The sequence below is a fragment of the Linderina pennispora genome (genome assembly GCF_002104995.1).
Source record: "Linderina pennispora strain ATCC 12442 chromosome Unknown DL89scaffold_22, whole genome shotgun sequence".
In the NCBI taxonomy this organism is placed as follows: Eukaryota; Fungi; Kickxellomycota; class Kickxellomycetes; order Kickxellales; family Kickxellaceae; genus Linderina; species Linderina pennispora.
In genome coordinates this window covers 28057-50389 of record NW_024468270.1, presented here as the reverse complement: position 1 = coordinate 50389, position 22333 = coordinate 28057, and the positions used below count along the sequence as shown (strand labels likewise).

The 22333-nt window shown below is 48.4% G+C and overlaps 11 protein-coding genes and 6 non-coding genes across 17 annotated transcripts; 5 read left to right on the top strand and 12 right to left on the bottom strand.

Annotated features, from left to right (window-relative positions):
- Window positions 1-886: 886 nt before the first annotated feature.
- DL89DRAFT_227306 (P-loop containing nucleoside triphosphate hydrolase protein) lies at window positions 887-1315 on the bottom strand (the record flags this gene model as incomplete). The annotated part of the gene is made up of 1 exon (XM_040884847.1): window positions 887-1315. A coding segment is annotated over one exon (429 nt), but the record flags the coding sequence as incomplete, so codon positions are not given.
- A 735-nt stretch (window positions 1316-2050) lies between these two features.
- On the top strand, window positions 2051-3730 carry DL89DRAFT_270680 (uncharacterized protein). Its single transcript, XM_040888790.1, has one exon. It carries the CDS (start codon window positions 2120-2122, stop codon window positions 3668-3670), a length of 1551 nt encoding a protein of 516 aa, XP_040739833.1. The 5' UTR covers window positions 2051-2119; the 3' UTR covers window positions 3671-3730.
- A 91-nt stretch (window positions 3731-3821) lies between these two features.
- Window positions 3822-3903, bottom strand: DL89DRAFT_t144. Its single transcript has one exon. It is a non-coding gene; the product is annotated as a tRNA-Ser (tRNA).
- A 220-nt stretch (window positions 3904-4123) lies between these two features.
- DL89DRAFT_270679 (uncharacterized protein) lies at window positions 4124-4394 on the bottom strand. The gene has a single exon (XM_040888789.1). It carries the CDS (start codon window positions 4385-4387, stop codon window positions 4217-4219), a length of 171 nt encoding a protein of 56 aa, XP_040739832.1. The 5' UTR covers window positions 4388-4394; the 3' UTR covers window positions 4124-4216.
- A 509-nt stretch (window positions 4395-4903) lies between these two features.
- On the top strand, window positions 4904-4985 carry DL89DRAFT_t155. Its single transcript has one exon. It is a non-coding gene; the product is annotated as a tRNA-Ser (tRNA).
- Window positions 4986-7196: 2211 nt separating this feature from the next.
- On the bottom strand, window positions 7197-8225 carry DL89DRAFT_310485 (uncharacterized protein; the record flags this gene model as incomplete). Its single annotated transcript, XM_040890962.1, has 1 exon — window positions 7197-8225. The coding sequence occupies exon 1, from the start codon at window positions 7875-7877 to the stop codon at window positions 7197-7199; it is 681 nt and encodes a 226-aa protein (XP_040739831.1). The 5' UTR covers window positions 7878-8225.
- Window positions 8138-8210, bottom strand: DL89DRAFT_t143. Its single transcript has one exon. It is a non-coding gene; the product is annotated as a tRNA-Gln (tRNA).
- Window positions 8226-8766: 541 nt separating the features above from the next.
- Window positions 8767-8837, bottom strand: DL89DRAFT_t142. The gene has a single exon. It is a non-coding gene; the product is annotated as a tRNA-His (tRNA).
- Window positions 8838-10886: 2049 nt separating this feature from the next.
- Window positions 10887-12198, bottom strand: DL89DRAFT_270671 (uncharacterized protein). The gene has a single exon (XM_040888788.1). The coding sequence runs from the start codon at window positions 12127-12129 to the stop codon at window positions 10918-10920; it is 1212 nt and encodes a 403-aa protein (XP_040739830.1). The 5' UTR covers window positions 12130-12198; the 3' UTR covers window positions 10887-10917.
- An 85-nt stretch (window positions 12199-12283) lies between these two features.
- On the bottom strand, window positions 12284-13610 carry DL89DRAFT_286811 (uncharacterized protein). Its single transcript, XM_040889890.1, has 2 exons — window positions 13537-13610; window positions 12284-13444 (listed from the first exon to the last, which is right to left on the bottom strand). The coding sequence occupies exons 1-2, from the start codon at window positions 13597-13599 to the stop codon at window positions 12434-12436; spliced, it is 1074 nt and encodes a 357-aa protein (XP_040739829.1). The 5' UTR covers window positions 13600-13610; the 3' UTR covers window positions 12284-12433.
- A 916-nt stretch (window positions 13611-14526) lies between these two features.
- Window positions 14527-14599, top strand: DL89DRAFT_t156. Its single transcript has one exon. It is a non-coding gene; the product is annotated as a tRNA-Thr (tRNA).
- A 124-nt stretch (window positions 14600-14723) lies between these two features.
- Window positions 14724-14795, bottom strand: DL89DRAFT_t141. The gene has a single exon. It is a non-coding gene; the product is annotated as a tRNA-Pro (tRNA).
- Window positions 14796-15664: 869 nt separating this feature from the next.
- On the bottom strand, window positions 15665-16601 carry DL89DRAFT_286810 (DUF55-domain-containing protein). Its single transcript, XM_040889889.1, has 5 exons — window positions 16455-16601; window positions 16258-16380; window positions 16131-16184; window positions 15917-16066; window positions 15665-15852 (listed from the first exon to the last, which is right to left on the bottom strand). Exons 1-5 carry the CDS (start codon window positions 16563-16565, stop codon window positions 15688-15690), a joined length of 603 nt encoding a protein of 200 aa, XP_040739828.1. The 5' UTR covers window positions 16566-16601; the 3' UTR covers window positions 15665-15687.
- Window positions 16602-17101: 500 nt separating this feature from the next.
- DL89DRAFT_270666 (uncharacterized protein) lies at window positions 17102-17913 on the top strand. Its single transcript, XM_040888787.1, has 2 exons — window positions 17102-17624; window positions 17715-17913. The coding sequence occupies exons 1-2, from the start codon at window positions 17177-17179 to the stop codon at window positions 17891-17893; spliced, it is 627 nt and encodes a 208-aa protein (XP_040739827.1). The 5' UTR covers window positions 17102-17176; the 3' UTR covers window positions 17894-17913.
- Window positions 17914-17930: 17 nt separating this feature from the next.
- DL89DRAFT_270665 (uncharacterized protein) lies at window positions 17931-18725 on the bottom strand. The gene has a single exon (XM_040888786.1). It carries the CDS (start codon window positions 18478-18480, stop codon window positions 17962-17964), a length of 519 nt encoding a protein of 172 aa, XP_040739826.1. The 5' UTR covers window positions 18481-18725; the 3' UTR covers window positions 17931-17961.
- A 436-nt stretch (window positions 18726-19161) lies between these two features.
- Window positions 19162-19695, bottom strand: DL89DRAFT_270664 (uncharacterized protein). Its single transcript, XM_040888785.1, has 2 exons — window positions 19575-19695; window positions 19162-19528 (listed from the first exon to the last, which is right to left on the bottom strand). The coding sequence occupies exons 1-2, from the start codon at window positions 19595-19597 to the stop codon at window positions 19276-19278; spliced, it is 276 nt and encodes a 91-aa protein (XP_040739825.1). The 5' UTR covers window positions 19598-19695; the 3' UTR covers window positions 19162-19275.
- A 257-nt stretch (window positions 19696-19952) lies between these two features.
- On the top strand, window positions 19953-22320 carry DL89DRAFT_270663 (oligopeptide transporter 7-like protein). The gene is made up of 6 exons (XM_040888784.1): window positions 19953-20008; window positions 20032-21319; window positions 21344-21481; window positions 21503-21577; window positions 21599-21700; window positions 21733-22320. Exons 1-6 carry the CDS (start codon window positions 19986-19988, stop codon window positions 22297-22299), a joined length of 2193 nt encoding a protein of 730 aa, XP_040739824.1. The 5' UTR covers window positions 19953-19985; the 3' UTR covers window positions 22300-22320.
- Window positions 22321-22333: the final 13 nt, after the last annotated feature.

Here is a 22333-nt window from a genome sequence, read left to right as displayed (position 1 = left end):
GGTCGTTGACAGGCAGATTGTGGAACGAGGCCTTGATTTCGTCTTCGAACTTGAGCTTGTTCTTTGACGAGCTCATCATGACTTGCTCGGGATCGAAGCCGGCGCCGCCCTTGTACGCGTAGTTGAACGAGCGGTGCTCAAACGCCTCTGTGCGGGCCTTGTCGGGCTTGTCAGCGTGCACGTGGCGGAAGCTGTTCATGTGCTTGTGCTCGTAGGTGCGCGCGGTGCCTGCCTTGGCGTTCTCCTGGTGCTCGTGCTGGTGGTAGTAGTGTGAGCGGTCGTGGAAATGTCTCCGCTTGCCATCGCACTCAACCTCGTGGCCCTGCTGGTCGCGGTCCAGGGACAGGTGGTCGAAGGCACGAGCCAGGCCCTGCGTCGGGTTGACCATGTGGTCCGAGTGCTGCACGTGGCGCGTACGGCGGTCTGCCTCCCGGCCCTTTCCGACCTCGCGGTCCGCCTGCTCGTTGTACAGCGAGTGGTTGAAGTGCTGCGTGTGCTGCTCGTCCTCCCACATAGCCTTGGTCTCCTTGTACGTTCCATAGCCCTCGTTGGGCTTGGTGATCGTGCCGACAGGCGGCTTGCCGACCCAGTCAGCCTGGACAAAGTCGACAGCCTTCTGCTCCTTCTTCTTCTTGATGGTCTCCTCCTCGACCTTGACCTTGACGGTGACCTCCTCCTTTACCTCCTCCTTCTTCTTGCACTCCTGCTTCTTCTCCTCCTCGACCTTGACGGTGACCTTGACCTCCTCCTTCTTGCATTCCTCCTTGGGCGGCTCGGCCTTGCAGGGCGTAGGCTCCTTGCTGGGGGGGAACATCACCATGATGCTGCTGATCGTGCTGTGCGTGAACACCTCGTCCTCAGTCATGCCCTTCTTGGGCGGTGGCAGATGGGTGGCGATGTTGTGGATGAACCGGAAGCCCTCGTAAATCGACGGGCGGGTCATGAGCCGGTCAAAGCGCGCAACAACCTCAGAGCCAAACTTGCCCTCGACGCCCGTCGGGTGGCTGGTACGTGCCTTGACACGCTCCTTGCACACCTTGACGTCAATGTCAAAGTACAGCGCGTCCACCGGCGCAAACGCGTCCTCAGCAATCTTGACCCAGATTTTGCGCTGGTCCTCGTCAAAGTTGCACCGATCAATGACCACATTCTTGCCCTCCTTGAGGAACTTTGCTGCGTGCTGCTCGCACAGGGACCGGCTGCCGGACTCGTCCTGGTTGATACGCTCCCAGCTGTGTCCGTGCGCCGCTAGGCGCTTGGCGAACGCCGTTTTACCACAGCCCGGCAGGCCGATGAGTACAAGCATTTGCGGCATCTTTTATACAGTGTGTTTCGTGTAACAGTGTCTATATGGGCTATGTTTTGGCTGTTAGCTTCTGCTGCTGCGTCGGGGTGTGTGTGGAACGTATTGTTTATTTTAATTTCTGGTGGGATACGGAGACACAAAGGGCTGGTCGTGGATGTGGGAGTGGCGGGCGGGCCTTACCTAGTGGATATAACGGCTTTTTGGTGCCTTTTTTCGTAAAGTAAAAGTAAAGTAGCTTTTTTTGCACAACGGACGCAAAAAGAAGGAAGCAAAATGCAGCTCAGACTAGTTGAATAAGCGAAGAATTGGAGAAGTAAAGAAAAATTTTAGACGAGCCAGCATTGAGAGCGACCTTGACACCCATTAAACTTTATACCGTCTCTGCTAGCACTCTTCCTGGCGACCTGTATAGTGCGCACATCCCCTCCGGCCCTTGGCCCGAGTCACACTCGCGGTTTCAAAAAAAAGCCCAAGGTGCCAAAAAGCCAATCGAGCTCACTATACCGCAGAGATATGCGCGCTTTGCCCTGATATTCACCAAAAACACCCCATCCAATTGCGGGCGCCCCCTCCATGCTATTGCTCCCTTTGGTTCTGTCACGGGGGATCTATAGTACTGCGCAGTACTTTGTCACCGGCACCCGGCTCGGCTCAAGCCTGGCATCACTGCGAGCCGGCCTGCAGCATTATTGATGCGGCCTAGCGATACCTTTGCGGCTCGCCCTATCCACGCAGCTTCCCTCACCTCTCCCCAGTTCCCACACGCATTCCTGCTCCTCCAATTCGCACACCCGCTCCTGCATACCAACACAAATGCCTGCGCTCGTCGACAGAATTCGGGCCCTTTTGCGCGGTAAGGGCCAGGACAAGACAATAATATCCGTACATCGCGACCGTATAGTGGTAGTCCTCAGCATATTATCTGTGTTTCTGTTGGGCCTGCCGCTGTGGTGGACGACAACACGCGTATACCGCGCCGACCTTCCCTCTACCGAAATTGCACAATACACACAAGCCGATGCACTGGAAATCCCTTTCACCTTTTACGTCGATTCGCCTGACATTTCGCTCAATGAAGTGCAGAAGCTGGTTGACACAAAACTCGCAAAGAGCAGATTGCCATACAAGCCCGGCGAATGGCGCGTCGCATTTACCGCCCAGGTGCAACGTGGACTGGCGCCTGATCTACCCGGCCATTACACTGTCGAGACACAGGAGGAAGTCAGTGCAACAGTGGGGACTGCCCGGTCGGCACAGATTCCGCTGCCAAGCACGGCAGACACCAGTGAGACTGTTGCCAAATGGATCGCACGCATCGTGGCAAAAGAAGAGCGCGAGGTACGCAGACCTGAGGGCCGTGCACTAAAGTACTCGCCAGAGTACGCTGTCACATTCACGCTGATCAACGAGGATCCAACCGGCGGACTATCAGTGGACTGGGAGATCGAGCAGGCGCTGTCCACCTACCTGCAGCCACTCATTGATATTGTCAGACCGCTGACCAAGCTCTCAGTATCCTCACAGGTCTTGCACCACGCCGGCCCACTGCCAGTCACCCCCCAGCGTGCCGCCAACTACACGTATCTGACCTCAGATGCCCTGCCACACTTTATCAACTCTGCCAGCTGGAACCTAGCATCAACCGACCCGGTTTCACCGATGCTCAACTTTATTCTGTTTGTGCCGAAACGTGACCTGCAACCCATGCACATTCTTGACGACCACCACACACAGTCAAAGACCAACGCATTCTTGATCCCGCAATGGGGCGGCATTGCTGTGGCCAATTTCCCCAAGACCGCAAGTGGCCAGATAGTGGTCTCACAAAGAGACCTGCGGCCGTACATGGGCGTCTTTGTTGCCCAACTGCGCGAACTCTTGGGAATCCGCAGCGACACGCCCCTGCCGTCTGTCAAGGGCCGTGTGAACGTACAGCGAGCCACCGCAACGGGCATCAGCGGGTGGGAATATGATGCGCTGGCAAGACGCTGGCTTGCAAACAACCGCCAGACAGCCGTCACCACCCTGAAGTCGCTCATCACCTTAGTCGAGTCTATGCAGAATATGGTCGTCATGGATAGCATTAAAGGGCAAGTCGATGCTTCGCTTGCAGCACTAGCTAAAATCACTCGCGCACACGTTGCCCATGACCATGCCCGCGCATGTCAAGATGCTATCGTGGCGGCAACAAAGGCAGAGGGTGCGTTCTTTGACCCGTCCATGGTTTCAATGCTGTACTTCCCCGATCAGCACAAGTACGCCATTTACCTACCGTTCTTTTTGCCTGTAGCCATCCCGCTCTTCCACGCCATCAAGCATGTCATCAAAGATATGAAAGCCAGGCGTAAGAGTAAAACGGAATAAACCTTTGCTCTAAGACCAGCAGCTGTAGACTACAATTGCCTCTTTACTTTATGAGGACCATACGATGGCAACATAGACATTGAAGGAAATGCAGCTGGATAAGATGTCTGTATTCAAAAAGGGAAAAAAAATAAACGGCAGAAGCAAAAGTCGACGCCTGCAGGATTCGAACCTGCGCGTAGAAACTACAATGCCTTAGCAGGGCATCGCCTTAACCACTCGGCCAAAGCGTCAAAAACCGGCGCTTAGCCAATCCGATTTATACTCTGATGTTATGTGTTATTTCGGTGGCAGAGGAAGCAACGGAGTGGAACTCGGGGCTAGATGGACTACTTGCGGACGTGTCCGAGTCAGGTGAAAGAGCAGGAGGACGGAGTCGGGGGATCGTGTTGGGTTCGGGTTGAAGTTCAAATAAATTGTATTTGAACTCAAAACAGGAGGAAACAGAATATACGAGTAGGGAACTCTAGTAGACACTGGATGAAGAATTGTCTTGGAGTCTTGTCGAGTCGAAGCATATATATGCTTCGGTGCACTAGTGTCTTGCTAGTGACGTTGCGTTGCATGAACGACGGGAATACCGGTCACTGGTCTTTGCGGCATAAAGGTACTGCATTGTTGTACCACGTGCAGACTTGGATCCGTGGGAGCCGGGTCAGGGGATATCGTGGGAGTTCGAGCCGAGTCATCATGTTCATGCTCGTCGGATTCGAGCATAACACTGAAATTTTTCGTATTAATGCTGGGGACTTTCTCCCGGTAAACATATGGAGCTAGCTAGCCAAAACATATAAACCTGACCTAGGACTTGGGTGATGGCTCAGGTACTACGGTTGCGATGGGCTCCCGGGCTTTAGCAAATAAATCATCATAGCTGTGTGGACAGTTCTGCTCTAGTTCCCAACTGGTACCAATATTTCTTAGTAGCAATAACTGAACTGTAAATAGAATTATTATTCACTTCTAGGATAAAAGGGTAGTTCATATGCAATGATGTTTATAGTAAGACTAGTTGGGAGCTGGAGCAGAACTGTCCACACAGCTATGATGATTTATTTGCTAAAGCCCGGGAGCCCATCGCAACCGTAGTACCTGAGCCATCACCCAAGTCCTAGGTCAGGTTTATATGTTTTGGCTAGCTAGCTCCATATGTTTACCGGGAGAAAGTCCCCAGCATTAATACGAAAAATCTCAGAGTATAAATCGGATTGGCTGAGTTAAGCGCCGGTTTTTGACGCTTTGGCCGAGTGGTTAAGGCGATGCCCTGCTAAGGCATTGTAGTTTCTACGCGCAGGTTCGAATCCTGCAGGCGTCGACTTTTGCTTCAGTTGTATTTTAATCGATCCTCGCACATTTTACTTGTTTTTTGCATCGCCACTTTGCTCAAGCTGAACATTTAAAATTGTATACTCTTCAAATGAGCACGATTAATTGCAAAAATATCAAATTCATGGTTACTTGGCATTTCAAAAATAAAACAGCGGTTGATAAAAGATATAATTGAGAATACTAGAAATACTCTGCTTGCGATGCGAACTCGGCTGCTAGTCAGCATGGGTTGACACGTTGATAAAAGCATCACGGCGAACCGGTCATTTGAACGTGTCGGATGGTTGTTGGTGCAATGGCGATCACGGACATCCTCCATCTTGGTGGCCTGCTCAGCGCAGGCGCTTCAGTGCTGGTTCGCTGCTGCTGGAAGCAGAATCGCCTGCTGCTGCACGCCTCTTGCACGACCTCTTTGTTGCAGGGGTGGTGCCAGAAGCATCGGCAACAATGGCCATAAAGCGACAGAACCATTCAGGAATACTGCCTGAATCACAGAGTGACTGGAAAACGAGTCTGAAGTTTAGAACTGCTGCGAAATCGCGGTTCAAGAGCCGAGACGAATAGGCTCGTCTGTATTGTGCCATGGCCCGCTTACATGACTCGCTTGTACAGCGGAGAAGGCCATGGCACTTCACAGTTGGGTTCTTCGATCTCTGGTAGGGCCGCGGGTTGGGAACATGCCGGAATGTCTGCAGCGACTTTTCGCAGCAGAACGGGCACATCGACGATGTCCGGAATTCGTCGATCAGATAGACTTCAAAGCCATGGTGCTTGAACTTGTCGCGCCATCCCTTGCCACAAATCGGTGCATGGTGTCGGGCCATCGCCGCACTCCAATTGCCCATGATCAGCACTGGATCTGGACCGAACTTGCTCCGGAGTTTCGCGGCAAGCCTGTGGTCTGCACGGGCCTGGTTCATGAATGAATCAAGGCGCAGCTTGCGGTGAAGCGGGTACACCTTGGGACTGGTCCCAACACCCGGATGGGCCATCCAGCGCCTCTGGTGCTGCTTGTTTGACTTAGTGAGTTGCTGCTCTGGTAACCTTCATGCTGTCATTGTGTTGGCATAAAACGGTGCTAGGACACACTGCACAGATGCATGGGCAGTAACATAGGCACGGAATTTTTCTGGGCCAAGGGTCCAGCAGCAGTGCTTGGAAAGCTCTGCCTCTGCTCTGCGGACAGCATCTTCTGTGACTTGATCCTTTGTAGCCTGACGAATCCTGTCATAGTGGCGCAGCTTGAGCTCCTTATTGCGCTGCTGCCATGTGTAGCGGTAGAGCATCTTTTCACTCTCCTTCCCATTACTGCTATTTTCATGCATCATGTATAGCAAATCGCCCTGACCTGGATCGATGAATACACAGTGGCCTTTCAGATTCTGCAGCTCTGGCTGTGGGATTTGGTGGATATAGCAATAGTCAGCTATAGTATTGCCTCCTGCAGCATCAGCATCTACTGCACTATCAGCCTTAGGTACCTTGTCTTATAGCAAAATGCATATCACTACACTATCTGTTGTCACCATTCTGTGGTATTTTCTATCACTATGCAGGAGGTCATTCAGAGCTAGTTATCTGCATAACAACTATTTATACATGTTGAAACTATTGGCAATTTCAGTGAAATAAAAATTTCACCCAAACTGCCATCGGCATCTTGGAAAAGTTTCAGTAAACATAATTTCCTTGTGGTTGCTTAGCCACATCTATTGAGATATTGACTTTTGTTGCCCAATGATAATTAACCCCAAATATGCAAAGGTTTTTCTTTCTGGTTGAAATTATGTTCACTGAAACTTTTCCAAGATGCCGATAGTAGTTTGGGTGAAATGGCAAAAAAAATATTTGTATTTTTAAAATCAATTATACACACAAAAACATTCTGGACACAATAATTATAATTATCTGTTCCAAAAATATCTAATAGCAAAAAATAGTTCTGAAAACAATTATTCAAATATCTATCTAACTAAATTGTAAATAACTAAAATTTATAAGTCTAGGAATGACCCCCAAAGAAAGATAAAGAAAATTTATTATTATTTATATTAACCATCCTTGTTTGGACTATACCTATACATTTCTTACCTATATTGTATTATCACATATGTAATCCCTTATATTCAGTAGATGTTCTTTTGTCAATTCATTAAGAATCATCATTTCCTAGAAGATAATCAATTATAATTGCAAACTATAAGAAATACATATTCTCCATTTTTTCATTGGAGAGCTCTTGCCAATGCTTCGACAAGGTGCATTGGAGCTCGGCATCCCTTTTAATGAACTCGGAACTGTCGATGCTTTGCTGCACATACTCTGTGAGGTTCAGCCTGTACTCGTTCTGGAAGTCAGCTTGGATCTGAAACTCCTTGTGAAGAATCTCCATCAAATATCTAATTATCGCATCGTAGATGAGCACATGGTTTCTGCTCATGCATTCCTTGCCTGTCCAGTTGTCTTGGCATGATTCGACGGTGCTCGGTTTACCGGTGAGAATCGTTTCTCCTTTGAGCTCATTTGGAAGGGGTGCCTTGACTTTGCCTGCCACCAGAACGCTCTCTTGCTCGATAGGATGGCGACCCTTCATCTGCTCTTGTGATTTGGCAACTGGTGTGGCTATTCCTAACCTACCCTTCATAGCCATTGCTTGTGCCGCTGCACGCTGGTCCTGCCTCGCGAGTGCTGCTGGCCGACGACTGCCAGCCATCAGTGCTGTTCTTGGGTGGCTCTGGTGGTCTGTATGTGAAAGCGTTACACCTCGCTGCAGCGCTTTCGTCATAGTCGATGGCCCGTCTGTATGAGTGCAGTGATGTTTGGTTGATATTCTTATGATATTTAGAAATAATACAACGACATTTAAGTGAAAACACATATATACTTCTCCCACAGCTTGCTCGTAAGTGCCAAGGGTGTTTCCACACAAGCCACAGGGAGTGGCCGATGCGTGGCTCTAGTCCTGAACAATATATTGCGAAAGCCCCATTAGCACCTAATCCTGGAGCTGTACAGCTTTCACGGGTTAGGGAAGACCGAACAAAACGAGAGGATGCTGATATGCAACCAATACGCACGCATACCATAGTAGATGGATTCAACTCTGTTGCTAGCGAGATCAAAAAGAAGGTAAAAGGAAGGTTCCACCGAGATTCGAACTCGGGTTGGCGGAATCAGAATCCGCAGTGATAACCAGCTACACTATGGAACCAATCCACATTCTGAATATCAGAAAATAAAACTGATGATGAACTAGACATGATCAGCACCATTTGTGCCTGCAGCCATCGAGAAGGAATACTGAAATATCCACTACTTATAAGGGCAATAGCCATGCATCTTATCACAAATATCTATGCACTATCCTAATTCCACTGGTGACTAATAATTAGGCACTTTGCTATCCCCTTATATAAAATTTATCATTAGAGGCCATTTAAAGGTTTAAAATATCAACCTACTGTTGTATAGTCAGTGATGACTGCTATGATGATGCCATAGAAGTTATCGAATTGACTGACAATGAGAGCAGCTCTCGCGCTGAACCAATGGAGATATCCAGCAGAGACCTGTGACCACTACAATCACAGCTTTCCGCCCTGGTTTCACCGGTGAGGTCAGACATCGCAATGCAGCGGAATCTTCAAAAAAGGCTAATGCGTGGCACTATTAGTTTTCCTTTCTCTTCAGTTTTGAAATCCAAACTTATCCACACCCCCCTATTAGCACAACAATAGCAAACACTTTGGCGACAAAAAGCAAAAATGTGCTGTTGCCTGGAATCGAACCAGGGTCGACACGGCCACAACGTGATGTACTGCCACTATACTACAACAGCCAAAGCCCTTAAGCGAATTCTGAAGTTTTCCGAAAAATAAAATATACATCAACATAAGGGCATCAATACACGACTCAACCTGATGCGCAATTCTCTGCTTTCTCTCTATATCGCTAAGAAATACCAAGTGTCCTGCTTAGCGATTGAATTAATTCATATCATAGCGTTGCTCCCCCGCTGCGGCTGTCCCTGATGTCGAAATGTCTGCCAAGCCAGGTGACGGCAAGCCAGGTACCAGCAAGAGCTCTGCTACAGCCTACACAACGAAGGTAATATTGGACCTCTGATGAATTGCACAAATGGCAGCATTGAAGATACATCCATAATACCTATTTTTTTCTCTTTTCTCTCTCTTCTTCGGTATTAAATATCACCTTTATAACCCCCCACACTAAATAAAATGGTAAGTACTGCTGGCCCAAAAGGCATAGTGGCAGCTCCTCCTGCTGTGTTGGTTATTTTTCTGAGTGGAAACCAAGTGCTACAGAATTCACACAATGCTGGTTATTTTCAAATTAGATAGGCTATATATATGCTGGACCATACTGTGTGTGTGTGGGATCTATCTATTGTAATGGAGATCAGTCCCTATCATCTGGCACAGTATATTTTGGCTTACTCCACCCTCTTACATTGGTGATGTAATGGTGATATAATGTGCCAATAGTGCTGTTACAATAGACCTAACTATTAGTTGTATGGATGTCTGATCTTTAGATTCACTACCTATTAACAGATTCTACTACTGCCACATATCTGTGTCAGGAGGTCATTCATAATTACTAAGCTGGGTAATAATTATTTAAATCTTCTAAATATTTTTTTACTTAGTTTAGTGATTGTGAATGACCTCCAATCATTCTGATTTTTAAAATATTTATCTACTGCTAGTAATTGATTTATTAATTGTTAATTGGTTATTCTGATAAAAGATATTTAGTTTCTTTAAACTTTTATATTTGTGAATGGCCTCCAGAGATGAGCATAGATTCTAAATCAAAGGGGAGCTGTTCCAAATCTAAACTTGTTATATATTATTGACAATGTTCTTAAACCCGAGAAGTATGCAATAGTGAATGTGAATGCAAATACACAGCAATGGGCTAAGGGATTCACAATCTGCTACTGCTATTCCGTCAAAAGAATCAGAGGTAAACCAACTAGTTTCAGGGACAGCTTGGGTACAGGCGCATGCGCGGATTTACAAAACAAATACTATCTTTTTATTTGGAGGTGTTTGGGTCTGGCAGAAAGTTGGCTACAAGCACTGCAAGAAGCATATGTTTGCTAAACTGCGTATTGGTTGTATCTGGTCAAACTGGTCATTGGTGGTTCTAGGTAGCAGCTACCTTATATAGTCCTTCTCTGAAGCAGGTATTCTTAGTACTATTTTTTGGCATTGTGTAATGCAAATAAACAAAAAGATTGTCATGATACCTGCCTTGCATAGATTTCCCTCCCTTGTTGCACCAGGCCCTATGAGGTGTTCGCATTCCCCTTTGCTGTTTAAGCTTGAGAGAATGCTAAGATGATATGATGGGGTCCAAATCATGCTTGAGTTTGTTAACGAATGGAACCTGGCTGAAAAGTTTATTGACCATATTTTAGCTGTGTAGAGAGCTGCTTTGCACTGCATGTAGAGTCAGACTGATGTGCAAGCCAAGAGATGGTTCAACCTTCATAAACTGAGGATTCATGCTTGAATTCTGTGCTGTGGCAGCTGCCCCATTCAGTAATAGGTTCAATCTGCTAGGATCCTCTGTGGTTGCTACCTGTCATTAAAGCACCACTGGCCAGATCATCAATAAAATTTGGAAGTAAAACCCCAATAGCATAGGTTGTAGGAGCCTTGTATCAATTGCTTGAATAATTTCTCTAGATGTTGTTCCTTGTATACATTGAGCGGCCATCAAAATAGTAGGACTTCAAATAAATGCAGTTTTAGCTTACACCTGAGCAATATAGCCATTATGTCTTCGATAATGCCCTGTAGTTGGTCTAGAGCATTCATTATGCTATATAGCGTGTTGTGTTGATTAATCAATTATCCTTTGAACATAAGGCGTCTATTGAATTAATATTACGAAAAATGCTGTAGCGATCTAGTGAATGTGAATTTTGTAGAAATTTCGTTGCTACGAGTAAAATTACTTATAGCTGCTGGTGTTGGAGGGGGGATGGGTGGTAAGGGCTTCTCATCGAGATTGATATGCTGGAATGCATCTGAGGGTGCGCCGATATTCAAATCAGGTAAAGGATATTCAGATGCTGATGAGCTGTAGATGGTTGAGCCGCCGTCATAGCTAGAACCATGGATGCTACTCATGCCATCATCACTATCAGAATCCAATTTTGTGGTAGCAAAAGACAATGGGGCAACATCATACTCATTTTCAAAGCCATCACGAGTGAGCCTCTGCAACCACCTGTGCTCGTAATCTTTACGAAAGACACGCATATACACTGGCTGGCCAAGAATGATCCAAAGGCAGGCGTGCGACACTAATAGATCCGAGAAGGTAACGTACGCGCGGAGTCCACGTTTCAATGCATAATCTGGGGCACACACCTGTACGACAGTAGTGGCTACGAGAAGGTATAGTGCTAGTACACAGATGATAACACATTCGCGGACCTCGCGGAAGCTAGATTCGATGTTGCGTATCTTGAACATAGCTACAGCAATTGCAATCCATATTATTGCAAGTAGGCCCATGTTCGCATAGCGGAACGCGACACCAAACTTGCAGATCTCGATAGTCTCTATGAAAGCCACAGTCACGCTGTCGTCCAGCCACTGGACAGTGACGCTAAAGGCGATGATAATTATAAACAGAGCCCATATAGGACCATAGTACGCCCAGCCAGTATACGATTTGTGTTTGTTGAACACCCGATCTAGAGCATAGATTCGGATAAACATGAGCGCCGAGTATGTGAAGACTGAAGCGTCGCGGCACCAGATAGACCAGAGCTTACACAACCGCCACTTTCCAGTTAGACGAACATGCCCGTTGGTAGCTAGATCACCAAAGTACCACAGCACACATGCACAGCACATGAGTGTCGTCAAGCGAAGGTTTTTTGCGCGAATGGGCCGGTATGTCTGGTTCAGCCAGGCAAAAATGATCAGCAAAACAGTTAGAATGTTTAGAACGGCACCAACTGCGATAACAACATAGTCCGAAGGACCAACAAGCTCAAGCTGATAGCCTAGTAGCGTTGCGATCTCAACTTTATCAGTGTCTGAAACTGCTCGGGAAGCTAGTAAATTGGTATGTGGCGGATGCATGGAAATATGCAAAAGCGAAAAATGCAAATGATGAGAGTTGGGGAGATGCTAATGCAGACTCACTTTTCGGCCAAACATCGGCAGCTTTATGTCAATCGTGAAACGGGGACCTGAAGATTTTAACAGGTGAAAAGCGCTATAAATAGACTGGATTGTCTAAATCAACAAAGGAGTTCGCTGCTTTTCTATGAACATTCATTATTAAAGTCCAAAACGCTTTGCAGGTAGTCTTGGCACAAGGAAATAATTTTAGTAATAGGCTTGGCATCTGGGAACCTTCCATGACAGGGCGTAGCCATGCGAGCTATCGATAGCTAGAAAAATTAGCAATCTCTGAATTCGAGTCAAGCGTGATGTGATAGTCGGTGGCATAGGTTCGGTCGTTACTGCTAAGACTTGTGAGCTGGTGGCCACTCCCCATCTTTGCGAAATCCGACGTGTTGGCGCTGCGATTCATTTCGATCTGGTATTCGCGCTGGAGACCATCGCGGGCAAGCTTGGCAAGCCATTCATGCTCGTATTTCTCGCGGTAGAAAATACGCTTGAAAACTGGATAGACCAAAAAGACCCAAACACTAATGTTGCCGCATACAACATCAACATAGGTTGTAATAGTACGAAGGGTTCTGTTTAGTGGATATGTTGGGAATATTCCGTGAACCAACGAGGTCTCCAGCAAGGTAGTAAAGGCAATAAAGAAGACGACCAATGCTTCTCTAAATTCGTTAAACGCAGTCTGGATATGGCGAATCTTGATGTAGTAAAAGAGCGATGCAAACCACACCAGCCAGAGCAGCGCCAAGCTCCCCCACTTGAACCCTTCCACATAGTGGCAAATCTCCAGTTTCGGGAGGTACGAGACAGTGAGCTCATCACTAATTAGCTGGACCGTTAGACAAAAGATCAGTAGTGCAGCGGCAAGGATGACGATTGGCATATAGTATGCCCAGCCAGTAAAGCTCTTGCGCTGGATGAAGATGCGGTTGAGCGCGTGGGCACGCAGCAGTACAATGGACGAGTACAGATAGCCGCCCAGGTCACGGAACCAGATGACCCACAGTTTGCACTTGCTCCATACACCGACGTTGTAGACGAGACCGTTGGTTGCAATATCGCCTAGAAACCACACAATACACGCAATATACATCACAGTGGTCAGAGGCATATTTTTGGCGCGGATTGGTCTGTAGTTTCGGTGAATGAGGGCGTAGAGTACCAGCAGCCCAGTCACGCCGTAGAGCGAGGCAGAAACTGCAATGGTCACAGTGTCCGTCACTCCAACTGGCTCAAGCGTCTTCCCGAGGTCAGCAATACCCTATAATAAACAGTAGCGGATAAGTGAAAAACGAGTGCTCCTTGAATCAGAAATCGGGATATACGCTTAGTCTTATCAGTAGAGCTTGCTACCTTTATTCGATCCGCTTCCGATAGTTTCGGGGCCCGCTTGGATAGTGCTAGGGCGGTGGACATAGAAAATTAATACAGGTATGGTGTGTACAATAGCTAATGATGAGGAGATAGTTTACAAAAATGTCGTTTGAGTAAGTAACAGCAAAACGAGATAAAGGAAGGGAGTGAAAAAGATAGAAAGTGGATGGGAAGCCACTCAAGTATATGATGCATGACTGCTGTGGGCTTGGGCGGCTCGTACGAAGGGGGTGGCAATAGCTTTGCCAATGTCCAAAAATGCAAACATGCTGGCCAATGATTAACACCCTTACGAGAAAGGGAACCATAGTCCATGCAATATGCAAGCGGTTAATTAGTTTCAACGTGAAGATGCATAACAGAGGAGTGGAAAGCCGGTTTTGTACACGGTGTTTTGGCCTGAACCGGAAGCGCCGAACTGTTCTGTTGGGGGAGACATAGGCCACACTTGGCTCATTTTCCAAAATACCGAAGTAAACTATCCTGAGGTGTTCTATTCGGGCGGACAAACGCCCAATAAAGTGTCCTCAGGCGAAAAAAAGCCGTAGGTGTGCATTTTTCTGCATGTCGCCAAGATCAGTGCAAGGTGTGTACTGATAGCTAACGCAGGGATGATAGTGGAGCTTTAGTAATTAAGTATGGAGCAACTGTGAGAAATGTGGGGACAGATCATTAATGGGGATAGCCGAATGATTTAATGGACGATCATTACCTGAATGGTTCTCGCTGAGGAGCAGCAGCACAGAATGCAGTATTAGGGATGCCGACTAACCGAGGCAGGCCGCATGGATTGGGGGCATTGATAATGCCTAGATGATATAAAATAGAATCGAGAAATCTGTCAAAGTGAAAGCTATACCTGAATGGAATTGGTGAGGGGTGGAGAGGAGCAAAAAAAACCAGACGATGGAGCACAGTATCCATAGTATTTTATACATCTCAATTTACCAAAAGTTCAGCAAATGGGATGCCTTCTTGGCTCAGTTGGCAGAGCGTCTGCCTAGTAAGCAGAAGGTCGCCAGTTCGATTCTGGCAGAAGGCAGTGTCTCTTTTTGCCATCCCTAGTCTCGATGTGGCGAGAGTCCAGCGCAGCTGTTTTTTGCATAGCCAGCGTTTATTTCCACAAAAAGAAGCCCTACAACGAAATGAGCTGGTGCAAAAGAATGGGGCTCTGCCGGGGATTGAACCCGGGACCTCTCGCACCCTAAGCGAGAATCATACCGCTAGACCACAGAACCAATACTCGTTTTTCACTGAATTTTGAGAAAATATTTTCATACAGGAATATGCGGTTACACATTGTATTACTGCCAGCGCTTGCTTGGCGTTGAAGTCTTACCTATATAGCTAAGCATTTGATTCCAGCGATGCTTGATTCATGTGATGGGTGTTTGGAATTCGTATGCTGCTTGCATTAGGGAATGTGTCAATAGGTAATCTCATTTTGCCATGAGAAGCAGTCTGTGTTGAGTCCTATTTTTGTTATCATCTATCCCATGAATAGTCTACCTGGTATTGCTGCTCTGTGTGGCAAGACATGGTGCCTACGTAGTGCACACTAGTGCTAGCTTCGTATGGGAGTATCGCAGGAGAGCGCCATAACCCACTTGATCCCCCTAAGCAAATGGTGCACGTTTTCCTGGGAATGTGGCAGGGGCTGGGTCCATGCTCAGTGAGTGTCCAGCAACCGAAGAAAGGTGTACTTCAACAAGGCAAATGCATTGCACCTGGACTGCCGCGGAGTGGGCGCCATGGTTGTCCAATAAGCTGGAAAGCAGCAGTACGCCTAACAACTCTGCCTTCGCACTCTTCTCTTCATTCTGCCTCTACTTCTTAAAGTATCTTCCTCGCCATTATTAGGAAGAGCAAAAGCACGTATAGCTGCCCATATACCGCTGGGTGTGCTGTGTACTATCATATCTCAGCCAAATGTGCCGCATCCCTATAACGTGACCAGCCCGGATTCTGAATCCAGTTTGGTGCACAACTAATGACTGATAGCTGAATAAAATGGCGATGTCGGTTTATTTCTCAGTAGGTAGTTGGTATCAAAACCGGTCCTGCTGGTGCCTCTGCCTAAATTTTCATATTTTCATATTTCTCTCTCCACTAGGTAGGAGCTCTAGCTCATTATTTATTTCCAAGTTTCAGGATAAAGTCGTATTCGCCAGCCTTTACTGGTTGAACCGACAACCTTCCGCGCTTGATTAGAACCATATCCTTTAACTCCTGGTACCCTTTCAGGGCCGAAAGTGGAATAATGTTACTGAATTTCGACTCAAACTTGACATCAACCTATATATAGCTCATTAGCGATTAATGCTGATGAGAATCTACAATGTCTCTAAAGTATACCTACCATAAACCACTTGGGTACATCAGCCTTGGATTTTGGGTCGTAATAGGGGTGCTCTGGGTCGAACGCTGTGTAGTCCGGGTATGCCTCTCTAACCACAGTAGCGGTTCCCGCAATACCAGGTGTCTTGCAGTTTGAATGATAAAAGAGCACCTACTTTTAGATGGTTAGTATGGTTGGCATATGCACAGGTCTGTGCCGCGCGTCTATAGCCTACCTTGTCTCCGATCTTCATTTTGTCGCGCATGATGTTTCGCGCCTCGTAGTTTCTCTAACGATGTTCTCAGTGGGCTAGTAATGTCAAACGCTCCAGTAAAATGGACAAGAACTGGCCAGCTACATACCACTCCATCCCAGCACGACGTCGAATCCTTCATCTCATAAAGATCGTCAATGCTAAATTTCACGTCCTTTCCTTTGACGATGCGCGACTCGGGCTCAGCTTTCATCAGCCAGTATCCGTAGATCTAGTAGCGGCATAGGGTGAAGTTATCACATGCAACCATGCACAATGCTTAAAATTGCAGTAGCTGTAACCTACCTTCGCATCGTTGGATAGAGCAGTAGTGGTGTGCGACTCTCCACTTTTGCACGAGCGAGTAGCCTTCTTTGCGAACTCGTTGACTCTCGCAGATCTCCGCACAGGTGGCATTCTCAATAGGAAGTTGACCAACAAAACAAAAAGGCATATGTAGCCATCAGAAGCTTTGCTGGTATGAGCGGGGAGGTGCGGACCGGAGCAGTAATTTTTTTAAATAGTTTTGTCTCTATGGGACTGAAAGTGAGTGCAATTCTTTGAAGCATGTTATTCTCGGCTGATTATGATACTAGCATGGGCAAATGCGAACGCAAATAAAGAATTGATGTTACCTCAATGCCAAGGCAGTTATGCCGCCAGGGTATCATGTGGGGGGGGTCTGCTTTTCACGGACCAATGTCGACCTTTTAGCCGTGCATGCAACGTTGGGATATATTCCTAACAAGTTGGGGGTGTGTTATATGGCATATTGAAAAATTGGCCGACGCATAAACGTAGTAGGAACGTTTTTCAAAGAATGGGCATCAGAGTTAGAAGCTATGCGTGTAGACGCCTTAATCAATACGCATAGGGCATTCTTGAAAGGTCATGTATAAAATACGTAGCGCATTCCGGACGGGCTTGGTGTCATATTCATTATTGATTGCTCACTCTTTTTTGCCCTTTCGTACCTCACTCCCTTGCTTTCTAAATCCCTTCATCCATTTCGCCTTCCATTTGTGATCATGCTCGGTTTTAGCAAGATTCTCTCTCTCTCGTTGATTGCGATCCCTCTTTGTGTGGCAGCGCCTGCGCAGGTCGACAAGCGTGCGCTACTCCCTGCCCTTCTCGGAAATGTGAACCTCGACGCGGCTGCCTGCCCGGATGTCGCATTGAACGGTCCTGGAGCCAGTGGAAGTGGCTGTGGTGCTCAGCGCGTTGTCAGCAGCACCGCGGCACCTGTTCTTCCTGAGCCAGTCAACCCCGCACCTACATCTAGCGCTCCAGACTACAATGGTGGTACGGCGCCCTCCAACCCAACACCAGCGCCTTCCAATCCGGCGATTCCTCAGCCTGTTAACCCGGTTCCTGTTAACCCGGCTCCTGTCAGCCCAGCTCCTGTCAGCCCGGCTCCTGTTAACCCGGCTCCTGTTAACCCGGCTCCTGTCAGCCCGGCTCCTGTCAGCCCAGCTCCTGTCAGCCCAGCTCCTGTCAGCCCAGCTCCTGTCAGCCCAGCCCCTACCAAACCTGCACCCGTATATCCAGCACCCACCAATCCAGCACCCACCAATCCAGCACCCACCAATCCAGCACCCACCAATCCAGCACCTGCTAACCCGTCTCCTGCCAATCCAGCCCCTGTTAGCCCAGCTCCCACTAACCCAGCTCCCACTAACCCAGCTGGTCCAACTGCCACCCCTTCTAACCCTGCACCGGCTCCATCGCCTCCGTGCACCAGCTAAATATCAGCTTTCATTTTTACCATCCATCGATCGAAAATGAAAATAAAATGTCGCTTTCTATTGCAAATCTACACTACGCACATTGTATCCAATACCGCATGGGCATCCTTAACTAGTTCGTTGAAGGTGTCGGTGGTAGTCTTGTCACCCTCACCCCTCAGGGTTTTGGCACTGAATGCAGTCGTATGCTTAATGGCGCGGAGGCGCATAACGACCGAGTCGATGTTTTCCACAGGCAGGTCCAGCCGCTTGCAAATGTCACGGCGTGCAAGCAGTTTTCCTAAAAGACTGCCGATGATCCTGCCTTTCTCGATAGAGAGCTCAAAGCCCTTATCGAACCCTTCTTGCATGTGGTCAGTTTTGCTGGCATCGATTCCATATTTGTAACCGGCGTTACCGAATGCCAATTGCAACTTTCCCAGAGACTGGGCTGCTACCACACGCTCGCTTTCAAAGTCATCCTGGTCCAGATCCCAGACGTCGTCAACGGCGTTGTTGTTCATTGCAATGAGTATCGGCAGTATGAAAATACGAAAGGGGGAGGGATCCCAGAGCCTAGGGGATTCGCTTGGGGAAAGAGGGGGCATGGCTGGGATTCAACTCTATGTATTTTGGGCACGGGTGCGGAAAAGTAAATCGATGCAGTCCCATATCCAAATAGGGGCAATATGGTATCGCCCGAGCAGTACCAAAACGTGAGCACTCTGTATTGGTGGTAGAAAGAGCCAATCGCCATATCTTTGCATCGGGTCTGGACGGTTTTGTGCAGTAGCGCCTGGTTTCAGGAAAGACACAAATGCAATAATTTTTACCACGTTTTGATGCAGCAAGCAGACCCACAAACCGAGATGTGGTTGGGTACCAGGCATGCCCCTTTATGTCCTTTCAAAGCAGCGAAAACCGGCTTGCGTTTTTGGGCGCACATGAAAAATCAAGTGTTCTCAGCTTGAAAAGTGCGTTGGCAATCACTCGCTTGTGATAGGACTGCGATTTGGGAGACAAACCGGGACGGATATTGGCCATGCGTTCTCGGTGGGAAAAGTATGCATGCATATATGCATGGCTGGCGGTGGCAATCCCTACAATGAAGCTGGGTTGGTTTGGAAAGACATCCAGGCCGTTTTATTCCCACCGTCCAAACCACCCTGATTTGCGCGATATCGAAATGGCCCCGGGAATATGCGGCATGCCACGCAGTCAATAATTGGCCGAGCGTCGTACAGTGGTTCGCGACAGAAGCACACGGTTTGGATAAGATATTTGGAAATGAAAGCTGTGCTAAGTCGTAGGTATGTTGGGCGACTAGAGGTACTTGAGGTGATGTTACTCTGTTTGGTGCTCGATCTGCGGGCAAGAAAGTCCATAAAGATTGCCGGGTGGCACTAGAGGCATACTGCAGACGTAGCAGAGCGTATCCGCGATAGCACAGATGTGCTTACAGGCCATAGGGCGCTTTGAGCAGGTAGGTCCAGTGGGTGATGCGCAAGCCAAGAATAGCATTCCCGCATCACCAAACCATTCGCTTGTTCTCTACCCAACAAGCTATTTCTTTCTGTTTTCAGATCGGTAGTTGGCGGCGCTGAGGATGGCCAGGATTGCTCGTTAAGATGTGCAGCCTGCAATCGGATATGGAGCCTGCGTACAGCAAACAAATTGCATGTCCAGCGCAAAAAAAACAGACGATAGGGCGGGAAAAAAGAGCATCGCTAAAATACTCTGTCCGGTTTAAAACTTGCCCAGAGAACGCTGACAGGCTGTATGGATGGTCATTTGCTCGAGCGGTTTGGCAGCCCTTGATGTGGTAAAATGCATGTCGGATTTGAATTCTCGTGAGGGAAAGGGGAAGACTGCTCGGAGGCAGTTTTTTCTATGCATCCTTTTTTGTGAGGGTGCTTTTTTCTGCTCTGCCAAAGCCCACATGCTATTTCGAGTATAAGAAACTTGTAAGGGCTGACCCCTGCGGAATAAAAATGCATGTTGGCTCCACCCTTCCTCTTCCTTCCGCTTTTTGCATGTGCTATTTCCAAAAGAGACCTTTCATTTCCTGTACCGGCCTGTTTCATATTGTAATATAGATTTTATCTGCTATACCATGAGCGGCAGAGATAGTCCCTGGTGACCTATCACCATGATGAGAGCAGCGACATGTTTGCAAACTACCTGGAGCATACTGTCGAGCGCTCGGAAGTCAGTGGATTCGCCATGCCGCTCGACGATGAGAAAGCCACGCTCAGCCCATGGCGTCGCAACTCACTCAGCGATGGGCGCGTTGTATCAGCAGCTCCAAGCGAGGACTCGCCCTACAGTATGGTGCGGTCTGCAGTTGCTCCACGAGACACCCATGTTCCCTCACTGACGTTCAGATCTGTGGTGCTTGGCTTGTTCTTTTCAGTTGCCCTAGGGTTCGCCAACCAGCTACTGTGGTTCAAGGCCACGCCTATCACTATCGGCGGGTTCTTTGTGCAGATTGTGTCGTTTCCGATGGGATACCTGATGTCGCGGATACTGCCGACACGGAAGTTTAATACCTTTGGGTATACATGGACGTTCAACCCTGGCCCGTTCAGCATCAAGGAGCACGCAATTATATCAATTTTTGCTGCATCGGCGGCTACCAGCGCGTATTCTATCGATATCCTCGTGGTCGAGACCATTTACTACAATCGGCCGATGGGGTTTTTACCAGCCATACTGATTACCCTCTCGTCGCTGATGCTGGGCTACAGCTATGCTGGTCTGATGCGCGAGCTGCTGGTGTACCCGGCGGCTATGATTTGGCCGTCATCATTGGTCAGCGTGACGCTATTCCGGACATTCCACGAGAAGACATCGTACCTGCACCACGTTTCGCGCCTAAGGTTCTTCTGGATTGCGTTCGGGTGTATGTTTGTGTACAACATCCTGCCCGGGTTTGTCATGCCAGTGCTGACGTTTGTGCCGGCTCTGTGTCTGGCTGCGCCCAACAATGTGATCGCCCAGCAGGTCGGCGACGCGTTCCACGGGCTGGGCGTGCTCAACTTCACCTTTGACTGGTCGGTGATATCGTCGGCCTACTTTTCTTCGCCAATCGCCATTCCGTGGTACATGGCATGCAATATGTTTGCAGCCTTTGTCCTGACCATGTGGGTTATTACGCCCGCAGCATACTACAGTGATGTCTGGGGATCCGGCAATTTGCCAATCTATTCAAACAGTATTTTCTTGGCCAATGGTTCCTACTACGACACGTCTCGGGTCATGGATGCCAAAGGCCATTTGGACCCCCAGAAGTACGCAGAGTACGGCCCAATTCGCATGCCGTTCCAATTCGCATACGTTTACGGTCTGTCGTTTGCCGGCATCGTTACCCTGGTTGTCTACACAGCGCTCAACCATGGGCGGGATATCTACAACCGCCTTCGCCACTTGAATGTGGGCGACGACGATGTGCATGCGCGGCTGATGCGAAAGTATCTAGAGGTTCCCCGGTGGTGGTATGCAGTCACGTTGGTCTCAATGCTTGCATTGGGTATCACGGCGTGCGAGGTATACGGCCTGCTTCCATGGTACTACATGCTGCTTGCAATCACAATTTCCTTCATCTTTCTGGTGCCAGTGGGTATCGTCCAGGCTCTGAGCAACCAGCAGCCAGGGCTCAACGTGATCACCGAATTTTTGATCGGGTACCTGCGGGCTGGTGACCCTGTCGCCAACATAACGTTCAAGCTATACGGCTATATCACGATGACTCAGACACTGATGCTCGTCAGCGACCAGAAGCTGGGCCACTATATGAAGATTCCACCTCGACACGTATTCATCGCGCAGGTACTGGCACAACGACCTGTGGCTTTGTGCAGTGCGGCGTCGCAATCTGGATCCTGCGTGCGATCGAGGGCATTTGCACGACCAACGAGGTATGGAGCTGTGCCAGTGCCCGCACATTCTACTCTGCATCGGTCATCTGGGGGCTGGTTGGTCCGCAGCGGCTATTCCAGAACGGCTCTCCGTACTCGCCTCTCTTCTACATGTTCCTGGTTGGTGCAATGCTGCCTGTACCGGTGTGGTATCTGCAGCAGCGCTATCCAAACAGCCTGTGGAGATACGTCCATCTGCCCGTGTTTTTCACGGTGCTAGGAAACATGCCGCCGGCACCATCGGCATCCATGACCAGCTGGTTCTTTGTCTGCTTTGTGTTCCAGTACTTGATCCACAGGTACCGCTATGGCTTCTGGCAACGGTACGCGTTTTCCTTGTCAGCAGCCTTGGACTCGGGCGTTGCGCTGTCGACAATTCTGATATACTTTGTCTTGATATTGCCCAATGTCCATATGCCCGACTACTGGGGCACAAAGACGCGCCTGTGCCCCTTGGCCGCTAACGGCGGCGGGTACAAGAACTACCAGGATTTCCAGCCTCGTACGTGATAAATAAATCCAGTAATCGCCATTTGCCTTTGCT